This window comes from Chiloscyllium punctatum, chromosome 10 (genome assembly GCF_047496795.1).
Source record: "Chiloscyllium punctatum isolate Juve2018m chromosome 10, sChiPun1.3, whole genome shotgun sequence".
Lineage (NCBI taxonomy): Eukaryota > Metazoa > Chordata > Chondrichthyes > Orectolobiformes > Hemiscylliidae > Chiloscyllium > Chiloscyllium punctatum.
Window position 1 is genome coordinate 90,990,626 of NC_092748.1, and position 17,156 is coordinate 91,007,781.

Below are 17,156 nucleotides of genomic sequence, written 5' to 3' on the forward strand. Positions count from 1 at the left end.
TTTGACAACATGTGACATCAAGCAGCCTGAGCAAATATATGCCAATGGGAATTTTGAAAGATTTATCCACATTAGATACACCAAACACAAAGGAAGATGATGAGCTTGATTTATCAGTTTAATTTATTTTGTTGCATATACCAAGACACAGTGAAAAGTGTTGTTTTGTGTGCTATACAGATAGATCATACCATACTTAATGCATCAGGGTAGCAAAACAGAGTACAGAATACAGTGTTATACCAGTAGAGAAGGTGCAGAGAGAAAGGTCAGAATTAACGTGAGAGGTCCATTCATAAGGCTGTTCTTGAATCTGTTTGTTCATCGATTCAAACTTTTATCTCTTCTGCCTGATGGAAGGGGGTGGAAGAGAGTATAACTGGGGTGGGAGGGGTCACTGATTATGTTGGCTGCTTTCCCAAGGCAGTGGGGAAGTGTAGATGGAGTCAATGGATGGGAGGCTGGTTTGCGTGATGAACTAGGCTGTGTTCATGACACTTTATAGTTTCTTGTGGTTTTTGGGAATAGTAGTTCATACCACACTGTGGTACATCCAAATCAGGGATGTCATATAATGTTCAGAGATATTTTTGTTAAGTTGGCTTTACTTTTGTCTGTTTAACAATACTTCTTTAAGTGTTATCACTGCTTTTTGGGACCTTTATACTTTGATAACAATAGTTTCAGTTTTGTTACTTTGCAAGCAAGCTTTGAACATTGTTCGGGATAAAATTCACATAAAATGCTCGCGTGTTTCCATGATGCATGTATAAAAACTGGAAACAGTCCTTGTGGGCATATTGAATTTCCTTAGCCTCCTGAAGAAGTAGAGACATTGTTGTTTTCTTGATTCTAGTTTTGACATGGTGAATCAGGACAGATTGTTGGTGATTGTCACTCCCAGGAGGTTGACTGTCTCAAACACCTCCACCTCAGCACCGCTGAATCAGACAGGGACATGCCTTCCATTTCATTTCCTGAAGTCAATGACCAGTTCCTTTGTTTTGCTGACATTGATGGAGAGATTGTTGTCTTACACCATGCCACTAGGCACTGAATCTGTCCTGTATTTTATCTCATCCTTGTTTGAGATCCAACCTACAACAGTGGCGTCGTCAACCATGGTGACCTTCAACAAATCACAATGATCTTCACTCTGGGACATCACCCTTAGGAATTTGTGTAGCAATATCCTGGGACTAAACTTTTTCTGTTTCAATAATAACCATCCTTCCATCATTATGTCAGAAGTGAAGATCTTTGCTGATGGTTGCACAATGTTTAGTACAATCTGAAGCTCCTCAGACATTGGAATAACCAATGTCTGCATTGCTGTAAGATCTGGATAGAGTCAGATGAGGCCAGATAAGTGATGACTAATATTAGTGCTACAAATTGGCTAGCTCTGACAGGAGAGAATCTAACCACTGCCACTTAGCATTACCTTATCATTGCTGAATAACATGCTATCAATATCCTGAAGTTGAGCTGGGGACTATATTATACCCTACATTGGGCTGGGGACTATACAATACCCTACACTAATCGGGTATCACTATATCTATACATTGTCTGTGGACATTGATCTGTGAACTTAATGAGGTCCAATGTCTAAATGTGAGTAGCACATTGAAGATTCTAAACAATAAATGCACACATTTTAGAAAAATCATCCAGTTCAGCAAACAAATTTAAGGTAGCAACTGTTACATCTGAATGCCAATGTAACAAATATGTTCAGATTAGCCTTATATGAATTGAAAGTGTAAATTCAGAACTTGCTAAAGGAGTATGTTTACTACACATTTTTCTTTGAACCCACATCTTCACATTCATATAAATTGACAGGCAAAGGGGAATTGTTTGTTTCTATAACATCCAATGACATTCTAAGATATATTTAAATCAATAAAAGCAATATGACATCCACAATTTAGTTTTATTAACATTGTTACTATTTTTCTAGCTTTGGCTCCAGATCCTGGGAAAATAAAATGAGGCCTTAATTCTGGTAGTGGAGAACAGACATAGATGATTTTGTGAAATGAATGAAGATTCCTTAGCAATGAGGCTTCCATTTGTCTAATTTATTAGCTGTATATAGTGAAGCATAAAGTACACATGACGTTAAGACAAAGAACAGCTAAAACAGGAAGGCAAGTGTTACAAGTGATAAAGTTTAACAAATTAAGCTAGTGATTTGAAGTTTTAGATTAAAACCTAACAAGATGCTTCTGTTTCACAAGTAATGAATATTCCATGAACAGCAAGGGAGTGCAGTCTGCTGTTTGATGTCACTGACATTGAAAATTTAGGAGAACAGAAATTTCATCATTTTTCATTTGTATGCAAATTTGCCTGTTACACAAATTAACCCTTGAACCCCATGTCACTTCTCATCTGGAGGAATTTACTTGCAAGCATCACACAGTGAAGTCTTGTTACGATCGCAGGGTCATCAGGGCTTCCCTGTGCAAAGCAGGGCCAAAGTCACAAAGCCAGGCTTTGTTTACCCTCATTATTTGTGGATAAAAGAGTAATTGCAACAGTGGCATGTTGTAAAATGCACATCTGCAATGCTGACTCCTGTGTTCTAGTGTAATTGGAATGCAAAATGCAACAGTACCTCGTTCAATGGCATGTTTAGTGCTAATCACTTCCACTAGCTTTAAGGTGAAACATCAGGACAATATACAAATCCTATTACTCTTCCTTTCAGCTATGAAGTCTTCAACTCTGAAAGTCTTTGTTATTTATCACCTTAGACAAATGCCAGTATCTGCATGAGAAGGCTAGAATGGGCTGATTGAGCTTTTCTAATTGATGTGAATTTAATTATGCTAATTTGGCCAGCTGTAAAGCGTTTTCAGTTTGTGCATAATGTGACCAGCAAATACAGGTGTCCTTTCACTAGAAGCGTTTAATGTTTAACCTCGTCATTTTTACTAGCAAGAGGGATTCAATACAGAGGTTAAGAAGCACAAAGTTTGGTGCGTGTATGAGTCTTTATAGAGGGTGTGGGCACAATAGCAATGAAATTGTCGTCAGTTGCTTTGTATAACTCACACAATGCTTTTCTAAAAACATTTTGAATGAGTTTTTCTTTTTCATTTTTCAACTGTTTGCTCAAAGTGGAAAATGCAACAGTAACCCTGAGGCTGATGGCGAGTCAATTCAGATGTGAGCAGTAAATAGAACAAGATTAACACTATCAATATATATAGGCTTGACAGTATCTGTTGGTACTATTGACCCATTTTAGAATTTGAGAGCTATTTCACTTTGAGAGAGCTTTGAAAGTCCAGTCGAACCAAAGGAATAGTTTTGAAACTATTAATTGTGACATGTTCTATAATGTTTAACATTGTCCTTCATAACAATCACATTAAAACATACATATCTTGAACATTTAAAGTCATACTGCAAAGCGTTAACTGTGAGATTATCTTTACAGAAAAGCTGCTAAAACATGAGTTTCACAAACATGGGCCTAAAGTTCATTTTAATGTGCTAGTTAAGTGAGTTTAAAAAATGAAATGCAGATTTCATCTGTGCTTCATTTACAAAATGTGGCAAATTTTATTGCTTGTGCATTACAGCACTGAAAGCCATGACTTTTTTTTGCTTGCAAACAACAAAGATCTTGCTGCATGCTCCTGTGCCTTAAGGTCTCCCCTGGACATGCAAGACAACACTTAGCATCACAAAGTGGAAAGAGGAAGATTTAAGTGTACTAACATTTTAAGTTCCATGATATCAGAAACATTGCTCTAAAAGCACAGAGTACCTTACCCACAGCAATGTTCATCAACAGGAATTTCTTGCTTCACACGTCTGAGCAAGGGACACTTAAGGATTTTGTGATCCAAAACAGTTTCCAGCCTAACAAAGGAACAGGCTAAAACACATTTGTACAAAAGCAGAAAAAAACATTGTTTTTTTTTCATAACAAACAATAATCTCACAATGGAAAAAAGATACAACTTGAAACATAAGACCGTAAGAAATAAGATCAAGAGTAGACCATTACGCTACTCAAGCCTGCTTGCCATTCAATGTGATCATGGCTGATCCAACATTGCTCATGTCTACTTCCCTAAGTATTTCCCATAGCCTTGCAATGACTGAACAATGATGCTTGTAAGTAATCTAATGATGTCAATATGGAGGCAAATGTTTTGTAGAAAAATTCAGTAAGAAATCATCAGCCACTGGAAGTCTGAAATCATATTAGAGGTACAAATCTTTAAAGGTACACCTGAACCTCAGTCATTTGGGGATCAAATCATCTGTAATTTAGGGTAATTTAATTTTTAACAAACACTGACGACCAACTAGTTGGATTAGGCCAACTGTTTTGTGGGATGTGAGTCAGAATGATTTAATGCTCCACACGCCTCAAGTAGTAAACAGTCAGATGATGGAAGCAGCTGAAGTGCTCGGCAGCTAAAACATGCACATTCCTGTAAAGGTGGGGTCTTAGCACAGTACTTGCTTTTAAAACAGTTACAAGGAAGAGTTTTGGGAGATGAGACTTTTCAGTTTCAGGTTTTTACAAGAATGAACAATTGTAAACCAGCAATCCAACAAACATCCTGTCCAAAATGCTGTTCCATTAACTTCAGTGGGAAATAAAATGGTTCAGGTTCTATCACCGGTAACTCAACCATAAACACCAGCTTTCTACCTGTGTCCACAGTAAAGATTATGCCACAATTAATTTACTTTTCTTGTCTGCGGAAATATTTTCTTCTTTTTCTAAGTTCATTAAACTGAGGCTGGGAGGGATGTAGAGATGAGGAGAGGTGAATCTATTTCCAGCCCATACTGTTAATCCTGTGGGAAAGCAACTCATCTCCACTGAGTGCTTCATTGACAAAACTAAAACCAGCAGAACTGTGACATTATAGATCTAGGCCCTTTCGAATCCTTAGCGACAATCATAAAGAGGATATATCTTAAGAGATGAACAGGAACAAAGAGCAAGTTTGTGTAGCAAAAATCAGTTGGGCTGAATGTCCAAATCTGTGCTGCGAATTCTATCTGTCACCTATCAACCTAACTAAAATGAGTTTTCAATATTTCTAATGCTAGTTCCTAAAACATCAAAAGTGCTTTTAAAACGTTAAAAGTTACTTTTCCGAGAACTGTATCCTTCAGATCAACAGTCTGCAACTCATATTATTCAGACACCGATTTGAGACTGGCAGGTGTAGTTTAGCTACATCAATATAAGTCCAATGATGATGTCACCAGCATTCATTACGTCGGAGTTTTTTAAAAAAGTATTGCCAGCATTTATTTAAGAGGACAGTTGAGTCCACATTGTTGTGGGTCTGGATTCACAAACAGACCAAGCAGGTAAGGATGGCAGATTTCCTTTCTGAGAGGACATTAGTGAACCAGATGGGATTTTCACAACTGACTGTGGTCACATGGTCCCTATGAGACTATCTACTCTTCTGTTCAAGGTTTTTATTAAATTTGAAAGTCATTATTTGCCACCCTGACACACATATAATGCACAGAAACAAGTATTTTGACCCACCCAGTTGCAATATTTATCATGTTAATAAATAAGGTATTTATGCACCACTCAAGCTTCTTCCCATCTTCCCTTATCAAAATCTAACATCGTGACTGTGCATTCTAGCTTCCACTTAAATGTGCATATACTATTCATTTCAACCACTCCGTGTGGTCTCAACTTTCACAATCTAATCACTCTTTGGGTAAACACACACTTTCTGAATTTCTTGGTGTTTATATTATGTTGAATGCATTCCAATTACATCCTTCCCCACAAGCAGAGATATTCTCTCTTGTATCCATTCTAGCAAAACTTTTCATTATTTATAGACATCTATTAGGTTGGCCCTAGAAAAAAAAGACTCAATCTGTAATGCTTTTTATCAGTATATTCACCAAGCATTTTTGGAATCATCTTTGTAAATCTTTTCTGTATCCTGTCTATATCCTTTTCTTAATACAGTAACCAGAACTGCATGTGCTACTCTAAGTGTAGTCCAACAAAAGTTTGAAACAGAATTATCATAACTTCTTTTTAAACTCTACTCCTCTAGAAATGAAACTTTTTTTTCAAAGATATATTTCATTTATAAAATTTGTAAGAGTACACACAAAACTCATATTTTACAATACATAAAGTGCAATCCATATCAGTTTCTTTCAAAATAATTTGGGATGCTTCGTTACATTTTCCATTGCAAGTCATATTTACAATGTGCCTTTATATTTCATGTTATACATTCTCTGGTGCAAACTGCTCAAGAGAAGACTAGCTGGTTTCATGTAGACCAAAGAAAATCTTTTGCCAAATTGATGTTCCTCCAGCAAGAACTGATACTTTTCTTGTTTGTATGCATTCAGACTCTTGCATCATGGAGCTGCTTGGGATGAACCTCAACAAAAAATTGTGTTTCTTTCCAAACCAGCTTTGCAAATGCCACAACGATGTGTTTAATGCCCTCTGTCCAACTGCACTTATCTTGAGGACCATGTGTGAAGGTAGTGAGACCCTGAGTATGTTGGAAGCTCTGATAGAGAAGGCCTTTATCATCACAAGTCAAAAAATAAAGCTTTGTGATTGGTTTGCTTTTTTTTAAAAGGCCTTTTATGCTTAGGCATAACTGATAATGATTGACATATTTATGTTTTAAGATCCTTTTGTTCCATTACTCATTTAGACTCCTAACTTTGTAAGTAGTATGAGATCTCCTTATTCTTCCTACCAATGTATGGCTCAAACTCATGCTATAAGAAGAATGTGCAGAGTTACATGGAAAAGACAGGGGAGTTCTACTAAGTGAATCACTCATTTACAGGATCAGTGCAGATTCAACAGGCCAAATGAGCTCCTGTGTGCAACAATTTTGTATTGAACAGTTTGCCAATTATTCATCCATTCTGAATGTTTATTCTTTCTGTCATTTATTGCAGTTCTTGAAGGAACTGATTTCCTCCAATTTGCTATCACCTGTAAATTTGTAAATTGTGTTTTTGATTCTAAGGTCTAAACTGTAAATATAAATTGCAAACATCAGTCATTGATGAACAGATCTTTCTGGAGCATCACTCCCCCACATTCTGCCACTCTGAATAAATACTGTTTACTCCCACTCTGCTTTCCATCTTGAAGTCAACTAACAATCCGTGCTGTTACTTGTCCCACAGATCCACATTCTCTGGCATTACTCATTAGTTGATACTGGGGTAACTTATTAAGTATCTTTTGGAAATCCAGATAATCTACTGTTAGGTTTACTGTTGACCACTTTTATTCCCTCTGTTGAAAAGTCAATAATAGGGTAGACAGAACATAAGGTTAGTAAAGTTTGTAGTAGCTTAATTTTCAAGGATTATTTTTAATATCAATCTTTTAAATATTTCCACCGAAAATGTCATCAGCCCTCATATAAACACAATTATTCCAAAAAAAAGAGAAAAAAAGCATAGTAACAACAGACCTATTTCAGGAATAATAAGTCCTTCCACAGATTTATGGAAGGTGAAAATTGGACTTCCACTTATAGATGGTCAAAGTGTAATTCTTCCTTTGTCTTTGCATTTAATGTTTGTATACTTTTACAGTGATAAAGAAAGTCTTAATAATTGTCTTATTCTATGTTTTAAGAAAGCCAACAAGATCCCATTGAAATATGAATTGGTGGTATTTGAGCACAGGAAAGGTGAGGGATCATGTATTTTTCCAAAACATGTATCATTTCCTATTCCTCATTATATTTTACTCATTTTCCACATCCTTTAATTATGAGAACATAATAATTTTCAGTATACTTAATGAAAACTGGGTATGCATATTATTCAGTTACTAGTTGATAGAAGCAGTTCTTATAGAACAGTGATTGACCTTTATCAACTTTTTCTGCTTATCAGGTGGAATTCTCTGCTGTCCAAGGACCTCTACTATCACAGTCGCTATCAAAAAATATTCACTCTAATAGCAAGCTTGTCTCTTGCCATTTCAAGCACTGAAAGCCAAACTAAGAACACTAAACCTCAAAAACAAATGGCATAATTATTATACTGTAGAGTTATGGAGCACAGCTGTAAAATAACTTTGCAAGGGGCATTTTAAAGTATAAACCAATTCACAGATTATAATCCAATGAACTAACACTTTATTGTTCTCTCTGCTTTATCTCAACCTAGGCAATTTGCATATATTGTTATTGTTCTAATTTTGCTCATTGATTCAAAAAGTTGCAGTTTGCGTATAGCAAATTCTAAATGTTGTTGAACTTTTATATTGGATCTTTATGGGTAAGATCCAAAAAGAATTACTGGTATGGAAATAAAGGAATTCTTCTGTAAATTTAAAAAAATTCAATCAAGGTATAGGGAATGGAGTGAACGCTCCTTTGTCAATGTGATTTGTAACACAGCACAGTAGGGGTTGGTGCACACAATGAAAGTTTAGGAGTCATTCAGCGGGTTTCTATGCATCCAATGTCTAAAGGTATTAAGGTATACTGGTGTGTTAAGATGACCTCCTGCTCCTCAGCTCTAAACATGGAAAGCAGGAAATGAGGTATATGGATTTCTTTCTTCCTGGTTATTTATTTCCAGGGGAATATAACTCACATAGAAAGCACCTTTGGCCACTCAAAAGATGGACAAAAAGTGCCCCGAGACCCCCTTCTGTCCACAGGAACAATAGACTGAACTGGAGAACAACTAACGCTGTGTGGAAAGTTAAGACTTTCAGGTAGGTCTATTCAAATTCCAATGATGTGCGACACTAAAGAATGGGTGAGGATTTCACTAGCCACAGCAGGTTTAGGATCAAAAGGTCCCGTTAAAGAAAAGACGGCAGGGAAATCTTAAAACCCTTTTGTAATGTAACTTTATAAACCAAACACAAAGGATCCCTAGATTGAGGCCTGTTACACAGAGAACAAAGGGTGCAACAAAACTGATTTGATTGATGGAAGTAGTGTGCTGGCTCAATCATATGATCTGATTAATACTTTTCAATCACAGAATTTAAGTTGTGGAGTTTCTTGCAAATGCTATAGTAATCCAAAGATGTATTTCTAACCAGAAATACAATTATTCTGTAAACAGTTTCAGAAAGTGGTGTGTTGTAATACATTGAACACAGTGTAAACTGTATTGAACTTTTAAAAATACAACATTCATTGACAGGTTTTCAAAGGTTTTTATTTCAAAGAATTTAATCTTGCAAGCCAACTAATTTCACATTGAAAATTAAAACAATCGCACTAATTGTGTTAAAAGAGCAATAACTATATCAACAGATATAATGTAAATATTTGCAGCAGGTCTTAAACTTCAGGCTAGCATGGAACATTTTATTAAAGAGAACAAATCCTATTAACTTGAGTAGCTATTTAACATTTTCTACATTCACTCCACAATTACTTGACAGCCCATCAAGAGTTAATTATATCAAACTCATCACTATTGACTTAGAAGCAGTCACCACCATAGGTTTTTTTTTATTTACAAAGCTTGCCACTGTGATTTGGGGTGTGCATTCTTCGCACTGCAAACATGCACATCTGAATCAGTCTGACACTTTCAGTCATGATGAAAAAATTGCATTAATGTCTTCTTGTTTTGATGTCATAACCAGGTGAAATAAATTATTCCTGAAGATTATTTCCTATATTCCTTGTTCTTCTTTACTTGTCTTGAACATGTGTATCCTTTCCATGTTTATATTCTTGCAGACATGCGGATTCATTCAAGTGAGAATCGAATTTGGGAACAATGAATGCTCCTCCCAAAACTTCCCAGCACCGGTATAATGTATTATTCTTTTCCTTATACTTGACTACCATGATGCCTTAGTAATATTTGTCAACTCCGACACCAACCACAATGAAGAGACTATACACAGAATTCCTAATTACAGATTAAAGACAAAGAAAAACCTACACTACAGTTTCCATGTGGCAGCTGATGTGAGGTACAAAGGAACAAAGAGTGCAAAGTCCTCCTCTTTTTCATCTGCACAAATGTAAAATGCATTAGATAGTGACTGTGGGTAGGTGTGCCTGGGGCTAAATTGCAGCTGCACGCTCTATCGTGTAGGAGGACAGTTTTGTGATGTACCCAGGGGCCTGAGTAACCTCTGCAAAGTCTATTAATGCCACAGTTAAGCACATTCTGCTCCTAACAAACAACATTACTCATGAAACATTTTTCTTAAAATTAAGTACATAAACTAGAGATTCATTGTGTCCTATCTCGCCAAGTTTTTTTTTACTGCTGCTTATATTTTCCTGGCCTGGTGTCATACCATCAGCGTTCCAGAGTAAAAAGCCAAGTCGATCTAAAAAGCCAAAAAAACATTGCTGTAAGCGACAGAGATACAGTATCACTGAAGAGATGCTGAGAAGAAAGCTATGACCCCAAACAGCACTACTGCATGATTTAAAAAAAAATCCTTTGCATCGTGACATAGCTGTGAGGTATTCAAGAAGTAAAAGGGCTCAATTTGCCAATCTTTTGGGCAAGTGTTAATTAATACTGCAATACCAATGCTGAATATTTCTGGACATTTATTTAGTATTTATGCCAGCAAATGTTACTCTTTAATTGTGCTTTTCATTCAAATACTCAAATTTGCATCTGCTTACAGCTATAATCAGTTAGGAAACAGTTTGTTGGAGGTAGATTTTGATAGTGCCTGCTGTCTGCACACGGAGAGGGAAGAAAACATCCCTGTTTACAGTGCATCAAATAGATGGCACCACACAACATATTCTCAATGCTAGTTTGAATTGCAGCTGTTTATCTTTTAGCATTCCCTAAAATTAATTAATTGCAAATGCAACACTGTGAATCAAGGGAATACCTGCCAGACTTCTTATTAATACCTTTGCTAAAGAATCCTTGCAGCACACTGATTAATTCACAATAAAAAAAAGACAGAAGCAATCTTTGCCTGAAAACAATTCATGGATGGTTGCCCGATTAGTCCGCTAGCACTCTGATCCTCCTTTCAGACCCTGTGGCCCTTTGAGGACATGACAGGACTCGAGCGATAACCTGGCAACCTAGGTATAAACACAGCCAAGTGTGAGCTTTTGAAGCTGCAGCTTGGCTGCCATCAAGTCCACAAGAAAAAAGTATTTAGGCACCATGTCATACAGTACAAAGGATAAAAACAGATTCGACCGGAAATTCAATGTGGCACCACATATGGGATACATGAGTGTGGTTACACAACAGGCCACATATTTTTGAACAGATAGTCTCCTGCATGTGAAACAGGGACATGTGTAACCATCGTAACTTTGCTATGAATCTGTATTTAATTTGGGTTGGGTGGTGGCAGGGATCGGAGATCTAAAGCCGCCACAGGTTTGTGGCAGATGGCTCTGTGTCAGCTATGACAAGCAGCCAGGCTCAGCTTCCTCTGCAGATTTTCTTTCTCTCTGATCAGGTAAATATGGGCACACTCTGGAAACTTCCACAGATTCTGCCTAAGGCTGCAAGTTTGTGACTTAAACCCATCTGTCACAAATCTTCTCCAGCTTCTGCTGCGAGCAGAGACCTGATTTTGCCACGAAGAACTACCCAGGAAAAGCGGGCCAAGTCAACCTATATGAAAGAACAGAAACTTTTTTAAAGGACAAAGAAATTTCCTTTTACATCTCCATATAATAAAATACTCAACAGTGTGCTTAGACAAAATAAACCTGCACTTACTACATTGCACCTTTCCATCAATGCTGCTCTTTTACATAAAGACAATTTAATGAAAATGAAAAGCCTCAAACTTAAATGCACACAATACTAGAACTCAGTGGCATGGTTACAAATTGTTGACTTCAAACTATTATGGTCACCGGTTCTTCCGACTAACTCAACTAGCTGAGTGTACCTGGCTTGAATTCTGCTGCACTTGTAGAGAAACAGCACGACTGCTCTGTTTTGTGCACAGATTCTGAGGATGTGACCCAAGTTTTGGCTAATTTTGCCAGAACTGTTCAAAACAGTAGGCAAAAGTGAGGACTGCAGATGCTGGAAATCAGAGCCTAGATTAGAGTGGTTCTGGAAAAGCACAGCAGGTCAGACAGCATCCGAGGAGCAGGAAAATCGACGTTTTGGGAAAAAGCTCTTCTTCAGGAATGAATTTTCCTGTTCCTCAGATTCTGCCTGACCTGCTGTGCTTTTCCAGAACCACTCTAATCTAAACTCTATTCAAAACAGTAGCTTATTGGAAATAATCAAAGTTACTGGAAAAGCTCAGCAGGTCTGGCAGCATCTGTGGAGAGAAATCAGAGTTAAAGTTTCAGGTCGAGCAACCCTTCCCATGTGAGGAAGGGCTACTTGATCCGAAATATTAACTTTGATTTGTCTCCACAGATGCTGCCAGACCCGCTGAGCTTTTCCAGCAATTTGAATTTGCTTCTGATTACAGCATCCGCAGTTTGTTTGTTTTTTTTATTGCCTATTGGTAATATTGTACATCAATTTAGGAAAGGAAAACAATGGATTTACTCTACCCTACAAAATGAATTCCTGTTGGTGCAAGCATAATGGTACTGACTACAGTTGTATAAAAGCCTTTGGTAAAAATTTTCTTAGTTCTACAGCAGGGTAACAACACTGGTGTTTTAGGAATAAACTTTTAAAGAAAAGGAAATATCTACACAAATACACAAAATACTGCAGTATTGCTCTAGTTAGAGACAGGAGCTCAGATTAGAACTTCTGCTCGTATTCATCCGTGGTTCTTCAAGAAGCTAAACCATTCATTGTACACGGGTCATTTATAACATTAGGTTCATGTTTTGTGCCTTGTGGTTATTCATGAGGTAAAATAGAGGTAAAGAAGATTTTACAACAGATTGCTTTTCAATGGCAAGTTTGCATTGGAATAGCAGAGGCAGTGACAATGGAGATGTCTCTGTGCATTTCCACCTGGATCTGGACAGCTGAAACTGGAAGAGTACAATAAAGAGATTCTTTTTATTTGTCATCTTTTCTCAGTGGTGGGTGGGATAATCTGGCAACCCTTTTACTCATTTGAGGTTGCACTAAACATTTAGGGACAGAAGAAAACACAGCCACCTCCTGAATTAAAAAAAAACAAACTGAATATGATCTTGTGGCACATGATTTGTTTAAAAAAGGCATGTTATTCAAATAATGACAGCGAACATTGACTCTCTTTGCTGCTTTTAAAATTTCTGAACAATTGTCAACCTTGACTAAGTTGGCAGCACTTTGCTCTGAGCCATAAGTTTGTGTGCTCAAGTCAACAAAGAATCCTACTCCAGGTCTTGAGCATAAATATCAAAGCTGACACTCCAATGCAGCAGTGAGGGAGTACTGCACTACTAGAAGTGTCATCTTGTGGAGACAATAAGCTGAATCTCTGCACAGCCTTGAAGATGAATATAAAAGATTCTGTGGCCCAATTTTAAATGAGAAGAGGAGCTATCTATGTCCACTCTCTCTTTACCAAGCCCTCTTTCATGCAAATGCAAGAGATACAACATTTGTCTCTTCATCAGGAATGGCTAGGTGGTGTCATTCCATTGTTTATCAACCTTCACTGGTTCTAAATCAATTTCCATAATTCTTTTCTAACTCATTTTAAAATACTTCAAAATGTATATTAGCACCAAGAAAATGAAGAACTCACTGTTGAGCACTTTTTTTTAACCTTTCCTCACATCAATAATCAAGGAGAAAGTGAGCTCTGCAGATGCTGGAGATTCGAGCTGAAAATGTGTTGCTGGAAAAGCGCAGGAGGTCAGGCAGCATCCAAGGAACAGGAGAATCGACGTTTCGGGCATAAGCCCTTCTTCAGGAAGGCCCTCATTCCTGAAGAAGGGCTCATGCCCGAAATGTCGATTCTCCTGTTCCTTGGATGCTGCCTGACCTGCTGCGCTTTTCCAGCAACACATTTTCAGCTCACATCAGTAATCCCCCATTTTGGTTGTTAGCCTTATTTGTACACTGTCCATGATTGTGAAGACATCTCTGAGTGCCAGCCCCAATTACAATAGACCAATCAAGGTTTGAAAGTGTCAGACTTAGTTCAGTGGTAACATTCATGCTAATCAGAAATGTGTGGATTCCACTCCTGAGGCTAAAGCAGATAATCTATGCTGACACTTCAAGGAGGAATGCATTGTGAAATGTATAGTGTTTTAGATGAGGCCCCATCTGGCTTTCTAAAGGAGACATAAACTATACTATGGCAACAGTCAAAGAGAAATAGGGTAGTCATTTTGGTGTTCTGGCTATTGTTTATCCCTCAACCATCATTGCAACAATTTAACTGGTGCATCTCCGGTGGCAGTACTTCTCCACATAATGAAAGTACTTCAAAAGTACCTTATTCACCGTGAAGTATTTTCGAATGTCCAGGAATGTGAAAGTTTCAATTTAAGTCATTTTATCATAAGCAATAACTTGTGATTTAACAGGTCCAACTTCTATATGTAATTACCTATTTATTATAACAACTTTACTCCTCCAACATTGTTTGTGTACATCAAGATACCTCAAAGCACTTCACATTTGGAACAGAAAGAACACTGAATTGGAGAAAAGGGAAAAACAGATGGTTAAGAAGGAGGATGCAAAAGGGCACGTGATAACAGTTTGTCAGGCTTTTAAATAAGGAGATAGGAGCAAATGTGGACAGAACCAGGAGTCCCAGAATTGCAGTAGATAAGACTACTATTTGTACTTTCCTTTAAAAATAATGATACTCCAGTGCAGCACCAGGGACTGTTGTAATTTCCATTGATAAGGTGTTAAACCAAGGCATTTGCCTGCTCAGGTGGAGTTTAAAGATCCCATTAAAAAAGAACAAGGGACGGTGCAATCCCTGTTCTGCTAGCCAACATTTACCCTTCAATCAACATCACACAAAAAAACTGTCCAGTCATTATCACAATGCAGTTTGTTGTATGCAAATTGAACTGCTTTCCCACATTTCAACAGTGACTACACTTGAAAGGTACTTCATTCGGCATATAATGCTTTGAGACATCTGGTGGTCCTGAAAAATCCTATAAACGTGGAGTTTTCTTTTTTTCTTTTTATTTACTTCATCAAAGGCCTTTATCAGCTGTTAACATTTTCATTATGACAGTAATCTCAAGACAATAACATTCTAAAATTTAGAAGCCCATTTGGCTACATGTTCACTCATATGGAAGACATGGGGTTCAGAGCAAAAGTTGAAGCATAATTCTGCTATTGCAGTAATTAAACTTAAGCTGAACTAGTTCATGTGTTTACCATGTGGAGTTCATTACAGTGCTCAGATGTACTGCCAAGGAGAACAGCATGACTGAATAGTCTTTGGATATAAAAAGGTTACATGAGCTACCAAATTTGATAAGTAGATAGTCCAAATAGCTACCAATGGAGAATTAGTTTTGATTTATTATGCCGCTTACATCTTAACTGCAGATAGATAAAATTTGTCTTAAATCACTGCTGTAAAAGATTGGGAAAAATCAAGTTAACAATGCCATCAAATCAAAAAATTTAGGCTCTTTTCAATCGATAGGATTGCACATAATTTTAAAAAAATGTATTTTTATTAAAAAGAAGAAACTTTTTTCTTTTGAATATTACAAATACAAAACCAAACAATTCAAACCAATTTTTTTTAAAAAACTGCTAATTACATAAATAAGTACTAATAACTAAGCAAAAAAGGAAAATCTTAATAATAATAATGATAACAACCATAACACAGCTCAGCAAAGCAAATCAGTAGCCCTCGATCATCAAGCGCATAAGTTTATACATATTCATACGTTCGTAGTTCCTCCCCTCTGGATACCAAATACATTACATAGAATTGCCATGGCTATATAAAGGCTCTTATTAGTACGGCGGACAAACCTGTACCCAGATAGTTCTAAAAGGGCCTCCATGTCTTATAGAAATTCTCAGTTTTATGGTGCACCAAACTCGTCAGAAAGTCCAAGGGGATGTGCTCCATGACTAGCTTACGCCAACCAGCCAACCCCGGGGGATTGTCCCACCCTAATAGAAAATTCCTTCTGGCACAAAAAGTGAGGATGCTGAAAAGGCTTTTCTTGTGTGCATCTAATGAAAGAGAATGAATAAAGCCAGGAAGAAGAGATACTGGGTCCATCTCCACCTCCGTCCCCAAGGCCTTCTCTATTTCACTTACCACAACACTCCAGTATGCCCGCAGTCTGTGGCAGGACCAAAGAATGAGTAAGTGTACCCATGCTCACTTTACATTTAGGACACATTGAAGATGCTCCCACTTTAAATTTAGCAAGGCAGTCAGGGGCCAGATGGACCCTGAGGAGAATCTTCAATTGCACGTTGTGGGTCCTGCTGCATAGCGAGATCTTTCTTGTATTTTCCCAGATATCCTCCCATATTTCAGAAGCGATCTCAACATCCAAGAGATCAGAAGCACCTCCCATCTACAAAGGTCCTGCTTGATTCTGTCAAATAAATGGGCAAAATTGGTTTTAAATAGCTGATCAAAAATGGGAGTAATAAATATACCTAAGTAGAGAAAGCCCTCCTGCGACCATCTAAAGGGGAACTGAGATCTACCCTCAGGAACAGGCACTTTCAGGAGACAACCTATGGGCATGGTCTCTGACTTCGCAAAATTGATCTTATAACCCGAGAAGCCACCAAACAGATTGATGCATTGTATCAGACGTGGCACTGAAACTGTTGAGTTTTGATAATACAATAAGAACATCATCCGCATGCAGTGTGATCTTGTGTGACTTCGTCCCCACTTCTGGAGCGGTTATACTGGGATCCCTGCATATTGCCTTCACCAGCCGTTCGATCACCAATGTGAAAAGCAGTGGTGACAAGGGACAGCCCTGTCGACTGCCCCTACAAATATTAAAATTGCTTGACCGTACACCATTGGCGAGGACCACAGCAAGAGGATCACTATACAAAACTTCCACTTACTTAATGAAAGTCTCTCCCAGGTCAAACCGCTTGAAAGCATGAAAAAGATATGGCCACCCGACCCTGTCAAATGACCTTTCCGCATCTAAGGAGATCACCAATCCCTGTATCGATTGCTTTTGACATACTTGGATCATGTTAAGTAACCTCCTGACATTACCAATCGATCTGCGACCTTTTATGAA

General features: G+C 37.6%; 1 protein-coding gene across 12 annotated transcripts in view; it reads right to left on the reverse strand.

Moving 5' to 3' along the window:
* The window catches only part of gtdc1 (glycosyltransferase-like domain containing 1), a 369,150-nt gene that overhangs the window by 6,103 nt on the left and 345,891 nt on the right, over positions 1 to 17,156 (reverse strand). For 8 of the 12 annotated variants that reach the window (XM_072579739.1, XM_072579733.1, XM_072579738.1 and 5 more), the window contains one exon: positions 9,193 to 11,616. In XM_072579739.1, coding sequence (XP_072435840.1) covers positions 11,533 to 11,616 — 84 coding nt within the window. In that variant the 3' untranslated portion in view covers positions 9,193 to 11,532. Of the gene's footprint in view, positions 1 to 751; positions 3,883 to 9,192; positions 11,617 to 14,512; positions 14,571 to 15,774; positions 16,479 to 17,156 lie in introns of those variants that run through there. The other 4 variants (XR_011961711.1, XM_072579734.1, XM_072579735.1 and 1 more) reach the window with 4 other exon arrangements.